This window comes from Callionymus lyra, chromosome 11 (genome assembly GCF_982586985.1).
Source record: "Callionymus lyra chromosome 11, fCalLyr1.hap1.1, whole genome shotgun sequence".
Taxonomy (NCBI): Eukaryota; Metazoa; Chordata; class Actinopteri; order Syngnathiformes; family Callionymidae; genus Callionymus; species Callionymus lyra.
In genome coordinates, this window is record NC_141828.1 from 17,538,768 (window position 1) to 17,564,849 (window position 26,082).

At 36.2% G+C, this 26,082-nt stretch overlaps 1 protein-coding gene across 1 annotated transcript in view; it reads left to right on the plus strand.

Moving 5' to 3' along the window:
- eys (EGF-like photoreceptor maintenance factor) overlaps positions 1–26,082 on the plus strand; it is a 186,218-nt gene that overhangs the window by 4,137 nt on the left and 155,999 nt on the right. Inside the window, exons 3-8 of the mRNA XM_087803281.1 lie at positions 4,752–4,834; positions 5,877–5,998; positions 11,306–11,420; positions 11,737–11,896; positions 19,253–19,357; positions 22,350–22,489. Of these exons, the coding sequence (XP_087659407.1) occupies positions 4,752–4,834; positions 5,877–5,998; positions 11,306–11,420; positions 11,737–11,896; positions 19,253–19,357; positions 22,350–22,489 (725 nt within the window). The remainder of the gene's footprint in view (positions 1–4,751; positions 4,835–5,876; positions 5,999–11,305; positions 11,421–11,736; positions 11,897–19,252; positions 19,358–22,349; positions 22,490–26,082) is intronic.

The window sequence follows — 26,082 nt, forward strand, 5'->3', positions numbered from 1 at the left end:
AGTTAAAGGAAAGATCTGTGTATGTATGTGTGTATGTACACCAATAAAAATGTGAAATGTTCATTCACTTATTAAGTAATGATAATATATATATTTACAATGTATGTTGTTGTACCTTACATAACTGTACAAGCCAATATTGTACCAAACAATTCACATTTAACCATATACTTTTGTCGTCATGAGTTTACTGTGATGACTTGCACTGAATGGAATCATTTGGGTCTTTTGTGTCGAGGCAAAAATAACATTTTTATTAGTTTGAATCCAGCAAAACACGAAATCAGCTGTTTCAATGAAATCTTTAAGTGCTCTGACTCAACGGGTCTTTTCATTCGTTTTCTTACTAGAAGACAAACATCGTTTCCTGGGACAATGTCGTTTCAATAAAGCTGTAGGTGCTATTTTTGTTAACATAATAAAATAGTAAAATCAAAGCCAAAAGTACAACAAATGAAAGAATAAAGTGAGTGAATTGATGACGTGCACAGTTCTCTGCAATCTTTGGAAATAATTCAACTTTTTGTGCCAGTTGCAATTGCCACAAAACACAACCACTTCTGACGTTCAGGATTCAGAGTACATCATCCAAGTCACAGGATTGATGATGTCTATTTTCATGAGATCTACCCACACTGTCTTACAGATTTATTGACAGACTTATCCACACCAGACCAACCTTAGATCTATCCTTTTAACATGGTGTGTATGTTTAAACGACTCGCCCTGTGGTTTAAAGTGCTGTTTTTTCATCTTTTAATGTGGCTATTTTCTCAAATTGCAAAAACATTTAAACCGTGCCGAGGCTGAATTTATGCAGTAAATTGAATCCCTAATGTGGCCACACAAATCCAGTGCTGCGGTGAATTTTTTAAGCTTTTTCTAAATTAAAATGAATAATTCTCTTGCATTATATTTGAAGTAAATTGATGGGAAACACGCATCCTTAGCTTTTCAGATTTTTGTCTAAATAGCTTTTAATTGCAGCTGCTCTCTCATGTAAGCAGGCCCTTCTGAGTGCTTCGCCTCTGTTATGGTCTCCCGCTGTCCCATCAGCTTCTTGGGAGTTCTTGTGGAGCTCCCGCTACCTCTTCCTTCCTGCTGCAGCGGCCTCATTAATCAAGTGAAAGTTAGTGGCTGCACCAGCGCCGGCTGCCCTCACAGGCCAAAGTCTATGCGCACAGAATAATGAGCCGAACTCGTGGGATGCTTCAAATGAGATTTTCCCCCACTTTGACTCTTCTCTCCTCTTCCTCGAGGGCATTGGTTCAGAGGTATTACAATCTTTATAGGGTCATTTCCAATTGGCAAGAGGCTCCGATTGTTTTTAATCCTGTTAGTGTTTTTACCATTAAAGGTTAATTGAGTATAAATTAAATACCCACAGCTACGTGAGTATTTGTGTAAAAGACTCACACAAAAGGGCATATTTACTAAGAACTGTGTTTGCTAGTCGTATCTGTGAATCAGATCTTTGTGTCTGATTGACTGCATGTACTAGTGATGGGTATCAAGATACAGTGTCTTTATTTTGAAATACCACTAGATGGCACTCTCTTCTTTGTAATATTTTTCTCTAATCTACTAATTCATTGAAACCTGGCATCTAGTGGTCTTGAAGACATTGTTTCATGATACCTCAACCACTGTTTCCATCGTTTTTAAAACTCGATTTTAATCTGGGGCACTACCTAGTGATGGGTTCATGTTGCTTAATGTAAAGGGTTTTTGTTTACTAGATGGTTTTATAATCCATCACAAAGAACAGCTATTCTATTGAAACCTCACTTTTATAAACAAGGACACCACAAACTGATCTCTTTGAAATAGGACACTTCTTCTTTCAAGGGCAACTAATGTGTAGATTTAAGTGTCTCTTAAATTGTATTCATCAGTAAACTCTCTTTTCATTGAAATATTATTGTTAAAAAAAATGGGCTTTAGACCTGTCCACGTAAAACGCTTCGTATATTTGTCTAATAAATTATGTTAACCATAACCACACCTACTCGGATTTGTCAAGCAACAAGGTTTGTCACTGCGCGTCATCAATCCTGGAAGTATCTACCTCAAAGGGACTTGTTGTATGAACAAAGCAGAATTATTGAATTGTAAATAAGAAGTATTAGCGGTTTAATAGGTCAAACAACTGATTTTATCATTTGGATTGTAACAAATAAATTCACACGTTCATAACCTAAAATGTGTTTAATGAACATTGTTATTACTTTTAATGTCTTAATTGAACCTACAATAATATTGTATTCATCATGTTGATGAAATCAAATTCCAAACTTTGTACCACATACATTGAAAGCTGACCCCACATCGCTTAATATATGGATTTGGGTAAAGGAAATGAGTCAGGATGGTTTTTGAGGGGAACTTATAAGTGGTGCAAAGTTGATTTGGTGTCATAAGATGAGCTGAATAAAGTCCTGAAGTTGTACATGGTGAGATTGATCCCCACAGAATTGTCAGTGAGCCGCCTCAGGGACAGCAGCTCTTGTATCAGCAAGGGGATTAAAGAAAATATGCATGGAAAGAGTCACTGGCAAGATAAATGTGCGTGCACCTTGTGAAGAACACAAAAAAATGAAAACTCTCACTGGGGAATAACATCAAATATTATTCACCTTGAACTCGCAGGTGAATGCATTCTTCTAATTTTATCTTCTGCATACAATGTCACTGTGGTTTATCCCAACTTGTGCAACTGCAGAACTTAAAATAAACATGGTGGCTCATCTCAGAAAACAATGAGTCATTGAATGTCCTAAATAGAAACAAACCTTTTTTTGTTAATGAAGTGTTTTGTCCCGGGTAGCACAGTACTAGTGCGTAGTGATGGGTCGGTAAGGCCTCATGATACAGCTGTGTATCACGATACAGTGTCTTGATTTTGAAAGGCCATTAGATCGCATACTAATTACTGGATTAGATGAAAACATCTTGAAGAAGAGAGCGTCATCTAAAGACCTTTCACTGTATAAGTAAATATTTTAAAGAAAAGAGTTCGATTTAGTGCTCTTTCAACATGACGATACTGTATCATGATACAACGTCTTTACTTCAAAGCTGTATCATGAGGCCTCATCAACCCATCACTACTAGTAGGTAGTCCTCTAGAAGGTAGTTTCCATCTAAAAATCAGTTTTGCTTAAAAAAAAGGCCTGTTTCATTCATAAAACATAAATAAATAAATATTGAAATGATCTCCAATCTCAGATCCAATATATAAAGTAGCTGATGAACATTCATTAAGAATTGACCTTACTTTCAGATCATTCTCGTCCGTATAATTATTGGTTTTAAGAAACCATTTTAATAAATCTACACATTATTTTTAAACAAACCTCACCTACCGAGCTTAAGGAAAAAAAGGACAAGCTTTATAAATCCTCATTTATATTGAGTAGAAAAGAACCACAAGAGTGAAGACATGCACCAAATGAGTTATTTCCGTCCGGTATGTTGTTGTTTTTGTGTTTGTTACATGCAACGTAAAAACAAGTGTTATTGGGCTATCCTTAGCAAAAAAAACCTCCTTGAAGTGAATTACAGGGAAACAGAAGGATTCCAGCTTCACGTTGTTATATCGGAATAGAAGCGTTATTAAAATACGAGTCACATCATTGTGCAAGACGTACATGGTATTGTTCGTGAATATTCCTAACAACATACACAAAGAGAGAAGAAGAAAAATTTGAATGAGGGAGAACAAGAAGAATGGAGATGATTAAAACAATATTAATATAATTAAATACATATACTTCAATCTGACCAGGAGTGCAACCCTTAATTTTGTTGCCAAGACTCGCCTGACCTGAAAACTCGACATGGACAACACATATACTTTTTCACCGAAACAAGTACACATGCCAGCACACACAAAGTCAGCATGAGAAACAGCAGCAACAACCAAACATAGATGCAGTCGTCCATCACAAAGACTAACCGAGCAAAGCAAACACCAGGAGCGCGAAACAAACTCCCCTCATAAACCATCCAGAGACACACATTTTCTATTGGAATCAGCCAGTTCGTAAACCTATATTTGATATAATGAGTGGTTAGTTCATCTTAAATGTACACTCCTCACTGTATCCCAGTGAGCTATGGATGGGAAAGTATCACAATTACTTGAGCACATATAATATTAATCTAATTGTATCACTGCTGGTGTGTAAAAGGAATCTGTGTCTCTAAAGATGTTAACGCCACCTCTATACAAGTTAGTTTTTGGGGGAAACCTTTGGTGTAAGATTATTAATGTCTTGTGGATTTGCAACACTGATATAACAGCGAACTAACAGCTCTGTCCTTCATAAAGGATTCAGTCAGACATGTAAACTGTTTTACTTTCTCACTTATTAGTAAAAAAATAGAAATTAAAAGTTCAATAATTGGGACTTAAAACTAAATCTAGTTTCTGTTTGCTAACTTTCAGCTATACAACAAGTGTTTTTCTTTTCAATTTAAAGTGGAATGTATTGATTTTGACTTGACAAAACCTGTTTAATATAACATAATTATGTGTTTGTTCATCAATATCAATAATTAATGTGAAAACAAACAAGCTCAACTCATGTCAAAACGATGCAGCCAATGAAAAAAAGGACCTGCAAAGGAAAAATGTCTTGTTTTTTCAAGGGTAAATGAACTGTCATCATCAAAGACTGTTATTTTTAACCTTCCGAGTCGACTCCACATCAGAGCACAGTGTGTAAATGGCGGTTTCTATTTTGCAGGTCCTCCTTGTGAAAGAAAAAGCAATTGTGATCAGGACCCTTGCCAAAATGGAGCCACTTGTCTACAGAAAACCGACGGCTTTGTTTGTCTTTGTCCTGAAAGATTTGAGGGTCACTACTGCGAATCCAGAACCGGGATTGATTGCACGTCAACGTCATGTCGAGGCGCAACGACTTGCCCAATAGGAGAGCAAGTAAGGACTTTCTCTTCATTAAATTATTGTATTTATCCCCAGTCGGGGATAAACAAGAAATGGCATTTTTGAAATTCTAATTAAAAATGAATATACTTTTTGTTTTTTTGTTTTTTTTTTACACACCTGGCTCCTTTCCAAAGCTGCAATTAATATTTCCTCCGAAATATGAGTTCAGGGAAGAGTTTGCTTCCTCAACCAATTTAATTAAATGGAACTATGTTTTTTTAAGTGCAGTTTGAAATGGATCTCAATAAACATTTTATTTATTTCGACATCTGCAGGAGCAGCTGGAAATTCATTCAAACTGTTTTTTTTCTATTTGATGGTTCGAAAAAACCTGCTTGGTTTCAGAGTAATTTAAATATATATTCTTTAAAATATTTGTATTAATACATAGGGTATCTAACCTACATTTCTTTTATTTTTGGTCATCTGAAAGACCAAAGATCAACCCACAAAACAAACATCTTAAATTTAACTTCATATTATCATGCCAAAAGACATTTTGACCATTGCGTAAATCTCGAGGCAACACAAGGGATACCACAAATAGATATTCCAAGAGTTTTCATGCCTCCGGATCACCTCGACCCAGAGGCAGAACAAGGGTTAAGCCTGAATTGGATACATTTTAAAAAATACGGTAAGATGAAAAGGAATAAGTAGAAATAAGTCAAGATATTAAACAAGACAGTGTTCGGACATTTGTATTGGCATATGAAGGTGCGGGGATGTACTAATTGTCATTCTTTGATTCACTAATTAGCATTAATAGTCAGTAGTGATGGGTCGATGAAACACTTGTGTAGTCAAGACACTGTATCATGATACAGTGTCTTCAGTATACAACTGTTTAATGAAGCCTCATCAACCCATCACTAACAGTCGATCTAGGACTTACTGTATTTTTTTTTTCCATTCCATGCAGGATTGCCTCTGTGAAGATGGAACTGAAACTTCAGAATGTAAGAAGCAACAGGATGTCTGCAGCTCTTCCCCTTGTCTCAACAATTCTACCTGTCTGTCCAGAGGAAATGATTATATCTGCAGGTGAAGACACACACATACTCACACAAAAACACACTTACACACACACACAGCTTGGCTTCTATTGAGGTCATTGTCATGGCAATCTATCTAGATGTCGGAGTGAATTCACCTCTCACTTGAGAAGCATGTTTATTCTCTTCTTGAACTCTTGAGTGATACTTTTTTCTCTGGGAGATTTATACAATTTTAAAAGAAGTAGGTTTGTCTGCCTGCCTGTTGATCCGAGTTGAGTTCTGAAGTAAAAATATGTCAAATTTGGATTTAATTCAACCTCCATATATTGCAATATATAAGTAATATTAAAAGGATTTCAGGCCCTTTTGTTAATTGTAAGGCGGCGGAAAAGGGGGAGAAGAAGAGCCCTATCAAAATTTAAATATTTTTAATTTAGCTGGCATTCATACCATAATTGATACATATTAAATAGGGATGATATCCATAAATTTACATGCGATAATATTGCATGTGCGTCACAAAGGAGCTCCGGCAGGCAAACTGTTCCGACCAGGAAAAAAAAATCTATTTTAGCTCAGTAAAATGATGTTGATGGACCATAATATATAATTTTAACATATTTTATACTTTTGATTTTGCTTTTTATCCACTTGTCAATCAAAAATATACGTTTGTCTGTGTGGAAGCTGCTGGATATGGAAGGTGTATAGCGAGCTACATCAGTGCAGTGAAGCAGTCGATTTCTCAAAGCACTGGAGCCAGACCTTTGTGTGTTTGTGCCGACAGTGACATGGACATGATGATGATGATTGGGTTGCACCTCTTTTTTTTTTTTTGTTCTCTAATGTCATGATAATGTATCATCTTGATGTATCTTCACCACCGCCGGTTGTGTACAGAAATTTCTCAAACGTGTTCAACCTTTAAATGATCTCAAGCTGCTGTATAGATAAACGTCAAACTGCCATGTTCGTCTGGAAGTGATCAACTTAGTTTTCTTCGAAGCCTCAAGTCCGACAATAATGACACACATTTCTGGTTTAGACGAACCAGGCATCCTCGTCCCCCATCCTTTTTCACTTAGCATGGAATCTGCTGATGGCCCGTCATCAGGGTTTTCCTGCGAGACAGTGTTCTCACATGTGTGGGTTGTTGTCGAGTGAATAGAAAGAGCCTCCTTCACATGAACTGCCTTGGGCACTTCACAATGATGCAAGTGCTGAAAGAGTCTATAGCGATAAACAGACATTTCAGAGTGAATACAAACAAAACAGCTTCACAAACCCGTGCATACATCAAACATGCAAACAAACAGCTGCTTGTGTGAAAGTTTCTCTCTTTTCTTTTTCCTTCTACAGGGCTGACACTGTAGATAAAGTCAGGGGCAGTCTCAGGATACACCGAGGATGTCGGTTTATTAGTGCTTATGGATTTATTTTTATTTTGGTTGTAAAATGTATGATTAAACTTTATTAATCCCCGTATAAGTGACGGATAAACACCGTCTTAAAATTTGATATTATAGTTGAAATAATAAGATGAAAGAAAATACAATGATTTGGATGGAATACAAAAAGACAGAATACAGTAGTGACAGGTTGACGAGGCATCATGATACAGATGTGTGGTGACGACACAGTTTAATGGTATCCTTTTTAAAGGCAACTAGATGGCGCTCTGACTTTAAAAACTATGCCAGGTTTTATTGATTAAAAGGATTAGAGCCAACAATTATTACAAGAAGATATTGTGGTGGAATGCGTACACGTCTTATAATCGATGCTCTTAAAGTGGACATTAGTTTAAGAACATTTTGTAAATTAACTAGTACTGTGGTGGAGAAATCAAGCCCTAACAGATTCTTTGTATGGAGAAAACATAAATCAAAATACTATGTTGCGACAAAAAACATAATTAATTCGAAAACTGTATGTTACGGGACATTTAAATGTCAGGTAAGTTGAGTTAAACCTAATAAACAAAATGAAAAATGAGAATTTGAAAGGTCGGCAGCTATCGTATTATTAGTTGTATTGTCGGCAGGACTATGGGAGACATCAGTGACACACAGCTTGAGACCACCAGACCATTTCAACCGTAATTGACTGTGACCTACTTTGACAGTTTACTGTGATAACTGTTGAACATTTTGAAGTTAGCGAGTCATTACGATGGAATTTGTATATTTTGGAATTATTCATATTGGGTTTCTTGTCAATCACTTTTCTCCCCACAAGTTTATCTCCCTCTTATCATTCCCTTCCGGGGGTTTTTCAATGTCAAGATTGCGTTGATTCATGCATATTAAACCGATCCTTCATGTGCAGCCTCTCGATTCTCTGTAATCCCCCACAAATTCACAGCACTCACATTAATCCGTGCAAAAAAATCAGTGTTGACTCTTCAAAACAAAGATGAGAGGAAATATATGTATAAATATACTGTGACGGTCCAAAGCAAGTATTCTGATCCGTGTTAAAAGTCCTCATTATATCTAATTAAACACATTGTTTTACAAAACTTTGATTCCAAAAGTGTAATTCTAACCATGACAAATGGAAAAAAAATAGCTACAAAAATATAAAGTATTGTGTAAAGGGATTTAAAAACGTGGGTCACTTGACTTGGGTACAGAGTGTGCTCTTTGGCTGGGATTTAGCTTTGCACCCCAGGGGGTCTCCTGTCTTAAGAGATATTGTAAATCCGTCTTAAAAAAAAAATGTGTCTTGAGAAAATCTTTCGCCTCTTCATCATTTTTTTTTTATTTGGTCCAAAAATGGTGGAGAGGTTTTGAACAAAGCTTGTGAGATAGCTTTCACAAATCGCTGCTAACTGTAAAATAATAAACGCTTTCTATTCAAAAATACATATAATCACATTTTTCTATTTCAAGTGTCATCATTTTTGAGCAACAAATCTCTTTTTTGTGCTCTTTGCGATTTTTTTTTTCTCCATTAATCTTAATTCTTATTCCTGAAACACAAATTGGAAATGTAAAAATAATTCTAATTTAAATTCCGAAGCTAGAGTTCAGCCTCCACATGACATCCTTTTTTTCCCCACTTTAGAGATCAGGACATTGATTTATTACCGTGTTATTTTTCCTTTCAAACTTTCCGTCACTTCCAATCAAGCTGCTTTTATTTGTCTGCCACTCAACACGTGTCAGCTCACAGTTCTGGCTTTGTGGCAAATAAGATATTTTTCCATTTTTTTTTAGTTTTTTTTGTTGCACAGGTGCTCACAGCGACTGGCACTTTTGAAACAGCATCTATTCCGCTGGCTCTGAAAGCTTGTGATGCAGCAAGAGTGGAGTCTCTGTGTAAGGCATCCAAGCGCACTCCACCTGAGCTCAGTCATCGCCTGTGCCCCGTCTCAGATCTGACGCAGATGAGATCTGTGCTGCAGATCTCTCCGTCACGTCTTTTTTACCTTTGAGGCTGAACACAATTTTTCTATTCAGTAGACAATAAAAATGCAATAGGCGCATCATTTGTCAGACAGGATAGATTCAATTAGGAGCAATAAAGGCTTACAATTTACTGCCAATTTGGGTACACATACGAGAAAAGAAAAACTATCGAGAGACTGTTTTGCAAATGCATGACTATTTTTCAACCTAAGCAGTCAAACAGTTAAAGCCTAGATCATATTTCTAATGAAACCATTATCCATGCCCCGCCAGCTACTGTTGCTAGCATGCCAGGGTTGTGGAATGTCATTGCCATCTGTCGTGAGAGCCATTTACATCTCTATTTAATGTTGTATCAACAAACAGGAAATGATCCTCAAAGTGGATTTATTTTCATTCTGGTTGCGAAATGTATGATCAAACTTAATTAATCCCCATGTATGTGACGGATCAGCTCTAGAAGACCTCGACTGATAAAAGAACATACAATGATTTGGATGGATGACAAAAAGACAGAAGACAGTAGTGATGGGTTGAAGAGGCGTCATGATACAGATGTGTGGTGACGACACAGTTTAAAGGCCGCTAGATGGCTCTCTAACTTTAAAAACTATGCCAGGTTGTATTGATGAAATGGATTGGAGCCAACAATTAAATAGAAGAGAGTGCCATCTAGTGGTCTTTTAAAATGAAGACACGGTATCGTGATACAACACAGATGCATCATGAGGCCTCATCAACCCATTAATAACAACAATAAACCATTTTCATTAAAGGGAAAAATTATTAGAATTTAGAAACAAAGCTGTTCTGAGCTTTTTCACTTCTTAACGTCTTAAACGTTCTTCTGGAGTCAATTAAAGTTTAACTGAAGAACCAGGACTTTAGTTCCATACGCTGTTTAGTTTACAAGAAGATATTGTGGTTGTATGCGCATGTGTCTCATAATCGATGCTCCTATTAGTTTAAAAACATTTTTGTAAATGAATAATTGCTTGAGCTCATATTAGTACTGTGGTGGAGAAATCAAGCCCCCCACACCCTCTCAACTCTTTTGTCAAGCACAGCTTTAATAAAAACTACAAAAAATATATTGGTTCTAGCAGATTCTTTGTATTGAGAAAACATAAATCAACAATAATGTTCGATTTTACGACAAAAAAAACGTAATTAATCTTAAAACTAGAAATAATCCTGAAAGTACTATTAGGTTTATATGTTCTTATTAAAAACAATAAAATACAAAACATTGAAAACAATCAACCAATAATTGTGTAACATGTCAATGGGCCAACAGTGCTATATAAACGGCCAATAGTCAATAAACAATAAATAGGAGGGAAAACTGAAGTATTAAGGCATTCTAAACCTAAAGAAATCAAATATATTCGATTAAAAAAACTTGAACATTATCGAAGTTTAAAAAAGAAGAGCACAGTGCAATTTAGACAGCAATGAAGTAAATAAAAAGTACTAAGAAGATAGCCTATTTCTGTTTAAATGGACTGGTGTATGTGGACATTTAGAGTAGTAATGGGTAATTGGGAGAGTACCCGGAGTAGAACTATTCAATCACAGGAAGAGGATACAAACTCCACACAGAAAGGCGGCAATTTTCTTTATTATTTTCCCACATTTTCTCTCTATTTCAACAACAAAAAGTAAATAAATAAAAAACGGCAGCATACTACTGTACATTGGGGCCATTTAGATCGTTTAAATTGATTTACAATCAAATTAAATGAATGAAATTTGACCCGTTGACACCTCAGATTGTTGATCGATCACTTCAGTCTTCTTGAGCGCACGAATATCTGACGATTGTTTGATACAAATCTCTATATTCATCTTGTGTTTGCTTGAAGGAATTCTGCTTTCAAAGGCGTGTGTTTTACCGTTACTATGGATGAATTGGTTGTCGATACATTTCCCCTCTACAGATGTCCGCGGGGGTTCTCCGGGAAGAGTTGTGCAGAAATGATGGACTACTGTGCGCTGCTCAATATCAACTGTCTGAATAAGGGATTGTGCTTGAACGTAATTGGCCGATATCAGGTAAGTCATTCAGAGCTTCGCAGGTAAATACTCGGGTGCCAAGAAAATATTTATTGTTCTTCTTGTGAAAGCGTGTTTGAAGATCTGCAAAGCAATGATGCTCCAATTATACATTTTGTATTACAGCTTTAGAAAAAAAAAAATTGGCTTTGATTTGCAGATTTAAAATGATGTGAGAAGAAATACCAGAGCAAATCTTGAGTTGAAATGTTTATGACGCCATGCCCTAAATTGTTTTATTAAATGGTTCGAAAAATTGCCACGGAGATGCTGAATGACTTTTAATGTGACCGGAGTTAATGATGTGTCGTTGCAGTGCATCTGTGCTCCAGGTTGGGTCGGGGAGTTCTGTCAGTATGTGGGCGATGCCTGTAAGATGAACCCACACAGCTGCTCGAACGGAGCGACGTGTTTGACGACGAGTCCGCCATCATCTCCTCCCCAGTTCAGGTGCAAATGTCCTCCTGGCTACACAGGTGAGTACTGTTTAATACACAGATATGTCGTGTTATTAAAAAATGGGCTGACAATGTCAAATAATGGTGTTCAAAAGAAAAGTACTTTACAATCTTCGACCTATAATCTGAGATATTCTGGTGATACAGAGGTTGAATGAGCACCCAAAAGAAAGAGGTATTTAATAAAAAATGTCAAATATATGCATTAAACTAGGTTTTTGTAAAAAAAATATATCATTTCTGGCCACAACTTTTTTATTCAATACGTATTAATATTTAAATAAGTAATACGCACAAGGCTGTGGACCCATAGGTTCCATCCCTGACTAATTATTTTCATAATTACCAGATTATGTTTGAAATCTTATATTGCGGCTATTTATATATTTCCTCATTAGCCGCAATAAAAGGATAACTATGAAGAAAAGGCTAACCTTGTTTTTTTTTTGTTTGTTTAGACATTATTTATATTATCACATAATTGACATCAAAAGAGTTTAAAAAATAAACGTGGCATTTGAGGCTCTGTGGTTATTAACTATATAGAAAAAATTATAATTTGCCCATGTTATTGTAATAATTGGTTTCATTTTGAACATTCATGATGAAAAAACGGATCATTTTGAAACTTGCTTGTTTGCTTTTCAAGATGAAAACCGTGGCTGTGTCCCAAATCACGCACTTCTCCGAGTGCACTGGTTTATAGTACACATTAGGATAGTGCACGTACTTGGCCAGTGCGCACACTGCCGCTAAACACTTGCCTGAAATAACTCGACAACTTCTCCAACTTTATTTTAATACTGATTGCAACCGGAACACTATCGTCAACACTTGACAGCACTTTTCACCAATTGAAACAATTTGTTAAGTTGTGTATCATTGTGTTATTGTTGTTCTTTTTTTGTGTGGTAAGATTAGTGTTTTCTCAAGACATTTACGCCATTTATTTTTTTCGCAAACTGCTTATTGGGATGCACTTGTGCACTTAAAATTCTAAGTGTTGATTTTTGATCAACTGATGATGAAAGTAAGAAGTATTCATATTAGCACCAACAATAGGAAAGCATTATTGGTGCTAACATTTACACTAATATCGTAAAACCCTTTTAAGGATTTAACAAATTTCAAGGAACTGCAACAAAGTGAATAATTCTTCAAAATGTTTATGCATTCAATTCATCCTTCATCATGTATTCATCTTGTCCCATTTTATCAGTATTAATGTCTTCCATCATTCAGGTAAATCCAGTTGCTCTTTTTCAGAGAGATAGTTAAATATATGTATTTTTAATTTTAGTTTGTTTAAAACCAATAATGGATGTTTTAAAAGGTGACAATAGTGGAAAACTCACAATTATTTTACACCACAAATTTGGATAAGGACAGTCTTTTGATGGTGGTGAAGTAAAGGTCAACCTACTCAAGCTCTCTCTTTAGTGCACTATCTTTCTTCCTAACTGGGTGTGGTGTGTAGGTGTTAACATGGGTGTTTACTTTTGACATTTAAAGAGCGTGTAACAGAGACGAGAGTTCTGAGAGTGGACGTTGACCAGACTCTTATAGCTAAATGCTTTTTAAATGTCTGCTGCCGAGACACTTTGACAGTTCTTCTTTACCTATGGTGGCAAAATCAGGCTTGATTCTCATTTAAAAATACAAATATTTTGATCTTTTTGATCTTGATCACCTAAGAGGAAATTAAATTTGTTTAAATAACGAAAATGTCAGTCCAGGATAAAACCTACATGTTTCCTTTTTTTTTGTAATGGTTTCAATGTTACAACAAGTATAAAAAAATAAATATACTTCTAGTTTTCTTGAACGTTTCCCATTTAACCACTATTAGTAACTTCTACATAAAGTAGCATTTAAAAAAATTGATCCAAATGTTAAATTCAAGCCAAACAATCGTAAGTCAAAATGTAAAATAAATAAATCAATAAAAATGATTTATATTATTTTTGGTTGACCACGTCATATTTTGAATTGCATTGACATACAACTTTACTAGTAATAACACATATATAACACCTTTTGGGAAACATATTCTATATTTCGTTTTTTATATAAAAGTTATTTTATTAAAGGTGATCATTTATTGTTTAATGTATTTAATGACCTGTCACAGCAGACACTTGTCGAGGATCTATGGAAACACTCATTTCCTGTCAGTCACGAGGCACTTGGACACACGAAATGTAATCATTGGATGTTCAAGTACCGCGGCTAATGAATGATCCCTGTATTAAATTCAAGCATCAGCCAGGTTTGTGTTTACATCAACATGTTTTCCGACGTCTTATGGTTCGCTAAAGAGAATCCTTTAAATCCATAACTGACTTGTAACCTTTCAAGGAAGTTTATCTCTGGAAGGAATAGATGAAATATGTCAAATGTATGGGAATAATATTTTAAAAATCAACAGGTTCAAAAGCAGTAGAGTTAGGAAAACTACTTTAAGGGCCTCAAATAACTGTTACCTGGATAAATATATATTAAAAAACAACAATTAAATGTTAGTGATGGCAGAACATGTCATTGCATTCCTTTTAAATAAGGCATTCAAGTAATTTGAGTTTTTAAGTTGCCTTCTTGTGAAAAAAATGTCTTCTTTTGAGTTGTTGAGGTGAAACAATGGTCACACTGAAGTGGACATTAATTGGTCCGTTGAATCATTTCATTATTGTATTTTTATGTAATAACTTACAACCATTTGTATGGACCTGATGTTTTATTTTTATTTTTACTAATAGTTTTGACAAAAGAACACAAACATATTCACCCCTGCTGGTGCAAATGACTGTATCTCTAATAGTCTAAAAGACACTTTTTTGTGATGTGAATATTTTCACTCGCAAAAATAATAAATTCAAATTTAAAAAAATGGATTCTACCTCAGTACTTCCTAGGTGAGATTTAAAATAAATTAAACGATACATTCATTACAGGTCAACCTAAATTAATGTTGGTGAACTGCCATTGATAAATCAAACGATTCAACTTATTGAATAACAAATTAAAAAAATCTATTAGAAAAACAAACCCCAAGTTTAATTGTGATATAAAATGCTCTTGACAGACACATTTAATACGAGCGAGGTACCAGCATGTCTGCTTGAACTGTCCGAGTCTACCTGACATTTATCGGTTTCTGCTTCACGATTGCTTTAAATGTGAACACTCTGGCAAACTTCGTAATTAGCTGCCAGAGCGGAACATGGCACAGACCTGTTGAGCCATCAATAACCGCCGCTGGAAAAGGCGAAACAATTAACATGGACTTAATCAAAAGTGGCTTCCGCATTTAATTACTAGGATGCAAACAGATAATCTTGAGTTTTATACACATTTATTCATAACCGTTACAACTACTGCAGGACTTCACGGCCATTATAATTACATAGTATCATGTGGGAACATTTGATTTATTTCACATCACAACCCACTGTGACCATTTACTTACTTTTTTGGGCACACAAGAGCAATCATGACATGCATTTTGACAATTTTGCATTAGAGAAAAACATTGTACCACATATAAACAGAATATACTTTGCATTTTTTTTCTCCCCTTTTGTCTTTTCCACATGTTTTTCTATGTTGTCTTCAGCCATGACGCACTCGGGCTGTCGGCCAGATAAGACTTCAGTCTGCACGCACACAATCTCCAGTCTCTGTTCTTAGGTAAAAATCTGTTGCCACTCCAGTAATGGAAAACTGTCTCTCCGACCGTGGCGGGTCTTTGTGACTGATAGAATTTGCTTTTTCACTTTATCCCGGGATTTCTTCTCTGGATGCAATAGAATTCCGAATCCTTGTGCACCAGTAAGTCAAATTTGATTCAAAGCTCCATCCGGGGTAAAAAAACTGTTAGACCTCTATTCTTGGAGACAGTTGATAAGTTCTATGCATTTTTTTTTTACTGTGAATTATACTGTATTTGGAAAAGAAAAAGGACAGTAGCATTTTAATGTATTATTGTTTTGAAGTAATGCTTGTATGCATTATATTGAAATGCTTATTATATTGTGCAGTATGTAACAATTAGTGATTGGTTCATTTGGACTCATGAAAATAGCTGCATAGTTAAGTCCCTTTATCATAATACAGTGTCTTCCTTTTTAAAGGCCACTAGATGGCACTCTCTTCCTAATAATAGTTGGCTCTAATCCACTAATTTAATTAAAACTGGCATCATTTTAAATCTTCTAGTGGCTTTTTTACAAACCACGACTGTGTATCATGGTAAAGTATTTTCATTGTATCATGATACAGTGTGTTCAGTGTATCAGGATACAGATTCTTCATTTTTCAAGGCCACTAGATGGCACTCTCTTCTTTAGATTTGACACTAATCCCCTAATTGGCATCATTTTCAAACGTGTAGTGGCTTTTTTTTTAAATGACCACTGTGTATCATTATACAGTGTTTTCATTTTTTAAAGGCCTCTAGATGGCACTCTCTTCTTAAAAATCTTTGGCTCTAATCCACTAAATCAATGAAAACTGGAATAATTTTCAGTGCTCGTGGCTTTTTTAAAAACTACGACCATGACTCATTATACAGCGTCTTCATTGTATCATGATACGGTCTCTGTATTGCATCATGAGACAATGTCTTAGCTTTTAAAGGCCACTAGATGGCACTCTCTTCCTAATAATATTTTGCTCTAATCCGCTAATTCAATAAAAACTGGCGTAATTTTCAAACTTCTAGTGGCTTTTTTAAAAACCACGACCGTTTATCATGATACAGTGTTTTCATTGTATCATGATATAGTGTCTTCATATTTAAAGGCCACTAAATGGCACTCTCTTTCTAATAGTCTTTGGCTCTAATCCACTAAATCAATGAAAACTGGCATAAAAAAGATTGTGTATCACGATACAGTGTTTTCATTGTATCACGATACAGTGTTTTCATTGTATCACGATACAGTGTTTTCATTGTATCACGATACAGTGTGTTCATTGTATCATGATACAGTGTGTTCATTTTTAAAGGCCACTAGATTGCACTCTCTTCTTAATAATATTTGGCTCTTATGTACTTATTCAATGAAAACTGGCATCATTTTTTACTTATATTTGACTTTAAAATGAAAACACTGTATTATGATACACTTTCTTCACTACACAGCTGTTTCACGAGGCCTCATCAACCCATCACTGATAACAATGATTGTTTCCCCAAAAAACAATTGCACTCTTCTGTAAATCGATAAAAAAGAAAAATACTGCCGATACTATTTTCTTTTTTGCAGTTGCTTAAATGAATGTTTGGAAAGTATAACATTTCAAAGTTGGGAGCCAGATAAGAAGTTGCATTAAAGAAACTGTCAGTAAATAATAAATGAGTGCAGGAGAAAGAAGCCTACCTTCTATGAATTCAGTACAAACATAACCAACTGCGGGGAAAAAAAACAAACAACCATTTATATTGACCTTCAGCATTTCCAAACTTTTTTTTTGTTTTGGATATGATCGTCAAACGACGTGCACCAAGTCGTTACACTTTATGAATAAAAATGCTGTATCCACAGTAAGTGCAGAGACATGGCTCACATTTTTATTTGCTACGACTTATGCATTTTTTTTATTTTTTTTATTCGCATAACGACCTGTAGCAGCTCATGGCCGGATGACATCAATCACCACATTTGTGCAGTAACACAAGGTTGCCGCTGTCATGAAGGGACTTTCATGACATGCTATTGCTTCTCTGTTATTGATGATGGGACATTCTGAATTAATAACCTGCCCAGTAAGACATCCAGCCCCCACTTTCTTAGAGGAAGACCCAGCAGCTGCTGTGGCAGCTGAGCAACCTACGATTCCACATCCTATTTTTTTTTTTTCCCTTTAGCAGAGCCCCTCCTCTGTACCGCAGTGAGACAGAACCTCTTGATATAGCGACTTTTTTAACAAAGCCCAGACAGCCACTGACTCAAACATGCCTTCTGCTGTGAATGGTTCAATATCCTTTTAGTGTCCTGCGGCGTCGGTCAATGGTTTAGTTGATTTGTATCGAACAGATTTCCGCGTTGTGTGATTTGACAAGATTGTTAAATAACATGTTTTTAGAAAAATAAAGTATGAAGTTTACTGAGAAACAACCAATTATTTGCAACATAATAAGATAATAATTAGGATATAAGTGACAACTATCATGTCCATTGATACATATAATCTTTTGATTGGTGCCACTCGAATTTTCAGGCCAATAGCTATTTGTCGTTCTGTTTTTACTTTGCACAGTTCCAGGAAACGCACTTGAAAAAAGTATGTAAATGTAAATTACAGAGTATTCATCTATGAATGTTGATGAGACTTCATGATACAGCGGTGTGGTATCATGAACCAGTGTCTTCATTTTGGAAGGCCACTAGATGGCACTCTCGTCCTGATTATACCTGATTATAATCCTCTAATTAATTAATTAAATCAATCCTGGAAAAAAAATTATTTCAAACTTCCAGTGAATTTTCAAAATTAAGTCACTGTATCATAATACAATGTCTTCATTGTAGCATGTTGTGTCGACTTTTTTAAGTGGCACAGGATTGAAAATGATGTTAAATTTCATTTAGGCAATGATTATAAAGAAGAGAGTGCCATCTAGTGTTCTTTCCAAATGTGCAAACTGTATCATGATACAGTGTCTACATTGCACAGCTGTTGTTTATTATATCTGATTCAAAATAAGCCATTAAGTCAGGATCTTCACTTATGGAACTATTATGACAGTTGTACCTATCAACACCACCTGTCATCACTGTATGCAATGTGATAAATACAAACACACATTAAACGTGATTCACGTCGCACCATTTTGTTTTCCTATTATTAGTCTGTTTATGCAGTGTTAACGGTGTGATGTGATCCAATGCGGATGCAGTTTTTAAAATTAACAAAGTTTCTGTCAATCATTTCATTTGATTTAGCAGCATTATCGTTTGATCAAAACATATGTTGAAGATTAACTCAAACTCTATATTATTTCAAGGATTTATTTATAGTTTTGTATAGCCAATTATCCTGAAAGTTGTCCCTTAACTACTCTTTTTTTATCCATTAATAAAGTCTAAAGCTTAAGTTAAATTCAAATGGTTGATGTTAATTCATAGACTGACTACGTATATTGAATATTATGATCATTATTTATTTTGGTCTTATAATTGGTCTAACTGGAAAGAAAAGTTACCCAATAGAAACCCTTTCAATTCATGTGTAAAAGGGGTATACATCTATTAACTCAACCTTGCACCTTTATACTTTTATCCCAGTTGTAAAACATGTATTCACCAAGCCAGGACAGGGATTTTTGATGCAATAACTCTAATCAAATGTCACACATTTGCCTTTTCTCAGGGACACACTGCGAAACCGAAATCAACGAATGTGACTCCAACCCCTGCTGGCATAACAGCACATGCAAAGACTTGGTCGGACGCTACGAATGCCAGTGTCCTACGGGTACAGTATCTCTAATTGCTGCCAAACCCCCCCCCCCCCCCCCAATTGTTTTGTTTCTCTTTTGTAGTTTAGGTTTCTGCAAAATTTTTGGTTGGAATTTCGAGTTTTCATTTGTGCCAGGACTCCTCTGGCCATTTGAATACAAACCAGAGGTGATTAGTGTTTGCCTGCAGCAGACCATGTTTGTTGAAGTCAAAATCAAAAAGTCATTTTCTTTTATTTTGTTTTTGGATGCCATGTAAATAGTATCCATCGGCTAGTTGAGGTTTATTCTCTTACTTCACTCACAGATGACACCAGGTCAACGGGATAAGATCTGCTAAGAGGACAGATGTTGCTAAAGATAGATGGCATCTTTCCATATGTGCTCCAGGAGTTGACCTGAAGTCTCCTTTCCACATGAAAGATCCAGCGAAAAACCCTAAAATGAGCTAGATGAAACTCTTTTGAGACTACCTCAGCTGGCGCCTTCCTCCACTTGATGATTACGTTTTCACAATCCAGTTAAGCACACGTGGCCTGTCAAACACTCATCCTTCAGTCATGACCCAGAGATCACAGTTGAAAGTGAGTGAAGGTGAGAAAATTGATCTAAAAATATAGGACTTGCCTTTGGGCTGATGTCATGCTTTCCTAAAGTACAAAGATGATTTTCGATTTTTTTGGTTTTTTTCTGTAGCAGTTATTCTTTTAAATAATATTATCTTAGCAATTTAAACTAATCAATGAAATGTTCATAACCCTTAACCCAAGGTGACCCAAAGGCCCAAAAACAAATGTGTTTGTGGTATCCCTTTAAGGACACGGTTTTCTATGAACAACCTCCACCACTTCATATGTATTTGTGGAATCAAGGGATACCACAAACACATTTGTTTTCGGACCTTTGTGTCACCTTGACCCTGAGATAAAACAAGGGTTGAAAAAATATATCATTTTTAATAATTATTAATATTTAACAATAAATATAATCATATATTTATTGGAAAGAATGGGGAAAAGTAACAAATGTTAACCAAAATGAACTACCATTTCTCAATTAGTAGAGATGTCTGAATAAAACAGATACATATAAATGAATTGCACTACTTCAAATATAATATAATGATAGAAAACTACTCAAAACTACCTTATTATGATGCTGTGGTGTTCTTTTCCACCAGTGAATGAGTCACGAGAAAAGGCTAGCTAATAAATGCAGTGTAATCTAGAGGTGTGTCTTCCGGGGAGAGTCTGAAGAAAGGGGTTGTGAAGAATTCATTACTTAAATCTAGAAGTCCAACCCCTTCCGTTCAAAAATTAAACCACCTCCAAAACACAAAGCCATCCCATATTTGGGTTAAGGCTAATCCAAAATGGGATTTGAATCAATGGCATTAAAGATAGATAATAGGTTCAGATTAAATACCACCACAACTTTTGAGCAGTACCAAGAATGTACCACTGCTGCTCAATGAAACGTCGTTCAGTAATAATGGGGTTATTACTGAACGACTTTCCCCTCAATGTGTTTAACTTTGAATCCACATTGAACCAAACCAGTCAATAACATAATGTAGCAGAGACACCATACCATTCACAAGGAGGGATAGCAACATCTCCTGTGGAGCAAAACCCTACACATAACATATAACCTGCTGCTAAGATAATTGAATATGAGCCTTAACTTATATTGACTGCTATATAAACGGTCACCCAGAGTGATATGGATTTTAATGATTCCTGCTTTTGTTTCCCGCTGTTGTCTTCTGGACCTTAAAGGTTAGTGGGACTAGATCAACAATAAGAGTAGGTTGATATCATCGAGGCATCTATACACTTCTTCTCAGTTTATATTATAAACTTAAATTAAAAACCTTGGGGAGGATATCAGTGCCATCAGAATATTCATTGGTTGAATTAAACCTCTTGTCTTCATATATAATTTATTAAATTCAATTAAATAATTGAATTCAATAATTAAATATTAAAATGTTGAATTTGTTTATATTTAATAATGTTTTTAAATTATTTGAATATTTAAAGGTTAAATTAGTTTTTTATTGCAACATTGAATAATTAGAAAAATTACACATAGAGTTTGATATTCTTATTAAAATAATTCCCCAAAAAAATTTCTAGATTCAATATTTTAAAATGTAATGTGAATTCTGGTATAACAGTGCCACCAGACAAAAAGAGAATTTTTTTTTTAATTATTGGAATTAGAACTCTATCTGAGAAAAAAAAAATCGATTATTAAAGAAAAAAAAATGAAACTTTTAAAATTCAGTAACACAAAAGTAAAAACCAAATTCAATGATTCAAAAACAAATTCAACGTTACAACATGTAAAATATTTAATTCAACAGTTCTGATGTCAATGATATACTTTCATAAAAACCCAACTGTCACCACTGGAGACTATTTCCAGCGTCAGAGATCCTTTTCTTCATCCCTGCAGCTAAACTTAATCTATATCTCAGATCTCAGTGAAGTACTAGTCCCTTTGACTTGTAATTCTCGAAGATTAAACCTGGATTTCCAGCTTTGTTTCTGAGCACTCAATTTTTGTGCTCAGTTTGCTTAAAATGAATGTATTTCATTGTATTTCAAGTAAATTATTAAGAAGCAATTATAAATGTATATTTCTGGGTTTGCGCTTTATCATAGTATTTCAGTTTTTTAAGAGATCAAATTGACCCTATTCGCTTCATCACTTTTATTTTCTTTCTTTTTGCTTAAGTTGTGTCTGGCGGGGGGCTCCTTATCTAACAGTTTATCAATAAAAGTAAACCCTGAATAGCGTGAGTAACATGAATTTACTTCACTCAGTAGCACACGGTTTTCAAAAAAACAACGATTTTTATAGAGGGTGTTATTGATTCAACAAAACATGAGAGAAATGTCTCTACGTTTTCATCATCTTTTGCTTTATTGATCAGAGAATTCATCATGTTTTAAAGAAGATATTAGAATGATTCAAATAACAAAATCTAATTGCGTTTCACAGGTTTCCTTGGTAAGAATTGCGAGGTCGACGTTGATGCGTGTGCTTTACCCAACAACACGTGTCCGCCAAACACTCAGTGTTTGGATCTTTCGGACGGGCTGAAGTATACCTGCCGGACACCCTGCCCTTCAGATCTGCAAGTGAGTGAAGCTGTTTTCAGTCCCTAACTTGCCTCTTAAACAGAAGAAGGTTAAGAAAAAAAGGATTGATTCAATATAAGACCTGGACATAGATGACCAGAGTAAAATATGTTATTTGCCAAAAGCCAACTCTATGCAAGTACTACTGTTGAGGGGCTGTTGATCTAACACAGAAAAAGGACCTTAATTATGATTGGAATATCATTGATATATTGTAAATCATTCATACTTCATACTACATAAATCAGGGGTTCAGAGTTAAAGTGTCAAATAAGTTCATGGACTCTTACCTGCTGCCATTGTTTAAACTAGAATATTGGAACACAATTATGTAATTTATACCATAGTCACTACAGTACGGTGGGTTTATGAAGCTTCAGGACCAGTGTCCTTACTTTCAGTACCACAAGAGGGCACTCTGCCCCCTTCTTTTAATTCCGTGTTTACACCAGAGCTACCCGTAACTAGCTGTAACCAACGTGACCGCTGGAGTAGCTTTCAAAATGTCCCGCTGTGCTCCGCTGTCACAGCCTCAGTGATGTCATCAGAGCTGAATATCGGCCTGTTGAATGCTCACTACATTCCAAATAAATCCTTTTCTCTGAATGATCACAAGAGAAAAGTTGGATTTATTGTGTCTTTCAGAGACATGGCAGAGAAGAAGAGTTTATTCATCTGAACGAACTCTGTCCAGTAGGGAGCGCTGTCCTGGGGACAGGTCCTGGTCGTGGAGGAGGTCTTGCTACTGTTTTTAGGGAGAGTTGTTCTTGCAAAGTGATTCAGACACAGGAATTCACTTCTTTTGAGTCTCAGATGATCTTGGTTGGTTCTACAAGACCTTTCTATTGTGTGTCAATCTACCGTCCGCCTGGTCCTGCGGCAGTGTTCTTGAAAGACTTCAGTGACTTCTTATCTTCCATTATTCAAATGGAATCTGTTCTTATTCTTGGAGACTTTAATCTTCATGTTGATGACGTCACATCTTGTTTTGCTAAAAAACTTTTAACTTTAACAGAAGCCTTTAATTTTGAGCAACATGTTTCTGAACCCACTCATCAAAAAGGCCACATTTTAGACTTGGTTTTTACTCTTGGCCTGGACATTTGTAATGTATCCGTCCATGATGTCCATCTGAGTGATCATTCTCTTGTCTTGTTTAACCTGGACTTCATCCCTGAACCTAAGCCTTTGAAAATTAGGTCTCAGAGGCTTGTCATCTCAGCCGATACTGCAGACAGTTTTTCTTCTATGTTTGACGCTCTTTCCTTTGATGACTGCCTAGACGTGGACAGTTTGGTTCACTGTTACACTGATCATTGTGTTGAACTACTGGATCAAGTGGCACCTGTTAAATCGAACTTGAAAATTCAGAAAAAACGGTGCCCTTGGACAAATGAATGAAGAGTCTGAAGAGACTTTGTCAAAAGACTGAGCGTCTCTGGAAGTCCACTAAACTTGAGGTTCACAGACTTCACCTCAGGGATCTGATGTCTTCATACAATATGATGGTAGAAACTGCTAGATCTGATTAAATCAGAAAACTGGTAGCAGCAAATAAGAAAAAACCCAAAGTTTTGATTGACATGATTAATTCTCTCGTGTCTCCTGCTCCTCAAATCACGCCTGTCTTCTGTGAAGCTGACAGCAATGCATTGTTGAGATTTTTCAATGACAAAATTAAACTGATGAAAGAGAAAATCGTGTTGTATTTGATAAAGACATGTCTCTTGTTCGACACTGCAGAAAACTGACCAGAAACTGTTTCCTTCAACTGAGAAAAATCTCTAAATTTAGGAAAATGTTGTCACAACATGATCTGGAGCTTGTAATCCATGCGTTTGTTTCTTCTCGTCTGGACTATTGTTTGTTTTCATGTCTTAACAAGAAGGACCTGTCTCGCCTGCAGTTGATTCAGAACTCTGCAGCGAGAATTCTAACCCGCTCAAGTAGAAGAACTCACATTTCTCCGATCCTTAAAACTCTCTGCCAGTTTCTTTCAGGATCAACTTTAAAATTCTGCTTCTTACTTTCAGAGCTATTCATGGTCAGGCTCCTCCTTACATCACTGATCTGATCCAGCCTTACACCCCAGCTTGGGCTCTGAGGTCTGTGGATCAGAATCTACTCATGGTTCCTAGCACACGGTTCAGGACCAGAGGAGAGACATCTTTTCAGGCTGTTGCTCCTAAGCTTTGGAACAATCTCCCTCTCTCTTTGCGCTTGATGGAGTCTACTGACTCCTTTAAGAAACATCTTCAGACGTTTCTATTTGTTCAGGCTTTTCCTTGATTTTCTGGAACTCCTGTTGTGTTATCAGTTTTATCTTGATCTTTAAAATATATACTTTATTGAATATTGTTTTGATTTTTTAAGTGCTTTGTGACCCTGGTCTAGAAAAGCGCTATACAAATAAAAATTACTTACTTACTTACTTACATGTTCAATCGAAACTTTAAAAATCTTAATAAACGGTGCCCTTGGACAAATGAAGATCTCCTGAGTCTAAAGAGACTTGAGCGTCTCTGGAAGTCCACTAAACTTAAGGTGCACTGACTTCACCTCAGGGATCTGATGTCCTCATTCAATAAGATGGTGGAAACTGCCAGATCTGATTACATTCGGAAACTGTTAACAACAAATAAGAAAAACCCAAAGTGTTGTTTGACACGATAAATTATCTCGTGTGTCCTGCTGCTCCAATCACCCCTGTCTTCTGCAAAGCTGACAGCATGTATTGTTGAGATTTGACACTTACAACATTACGTTGATTAAAGAAAAAATTGCTCCCCTTCTGTGTGGAACCCCTGCTGTCACTGAGCCCATCTCCACGTTGTGGTCCTCCCTCAACATTGTTACTCTGGCTGATATTCAGGCCCTGGTAAGCAAGATGAAACCCTCCTCTTGCTCATCAAACGCCCTTCCTTTTAGGCTCTTTATCAAAGTGTTTGATTTAATTGGCCCCGGGGTTACTAAAATGGTAAACCTCTCCCTTTCCACAGGGGTTTTTCTTAATGCATTTAAACATGCCATTGTGGAGCCTTTGCCCAAAAAGCCAGGCTTAGACCCGACTGACCTCATTAATTTCAGGCCTATTTCTAAGCTCCCTTTCTTGTCCAAGATCTTAGAGAAGGTGGTGTCCGAGCAGCTGTCTTTGTTCCTGGATCAGAGCGTCATCCATGAGAAGTTTCAGTCTGGCTTCCGCAAACATCACTCTACGGAGACATCATGATGTCGGCTGACTCGGGAAAATACACTGTTCTCGTTCTCTTGGATATGTCGTCAGCCTTTGACACAGTTGATCACCAGATCCTGCTGAGAAGACTGAGGGATGAAGTGGGACTGTCTGGGTCTGTGTTACAGTGGTTCTCGTCATACCTTTCTGGGCGCAGTTTCAGTGTATCTGCCAATCAAATGAGGTCTCACTCTTCACTGGCTGCCAGTTTCTTTCAGGATCCAAATTCTGGTTCTTACTTTCAGATCTATTCATGGTCAAGCTCCTCCTTACATCAGTGATCTGGTCCACTCTTACACCCCAGCTCGGGCTCTTAGGTCTGTGGATCTACTGATGGTTCCTTGCACACGCTTCTGAACCA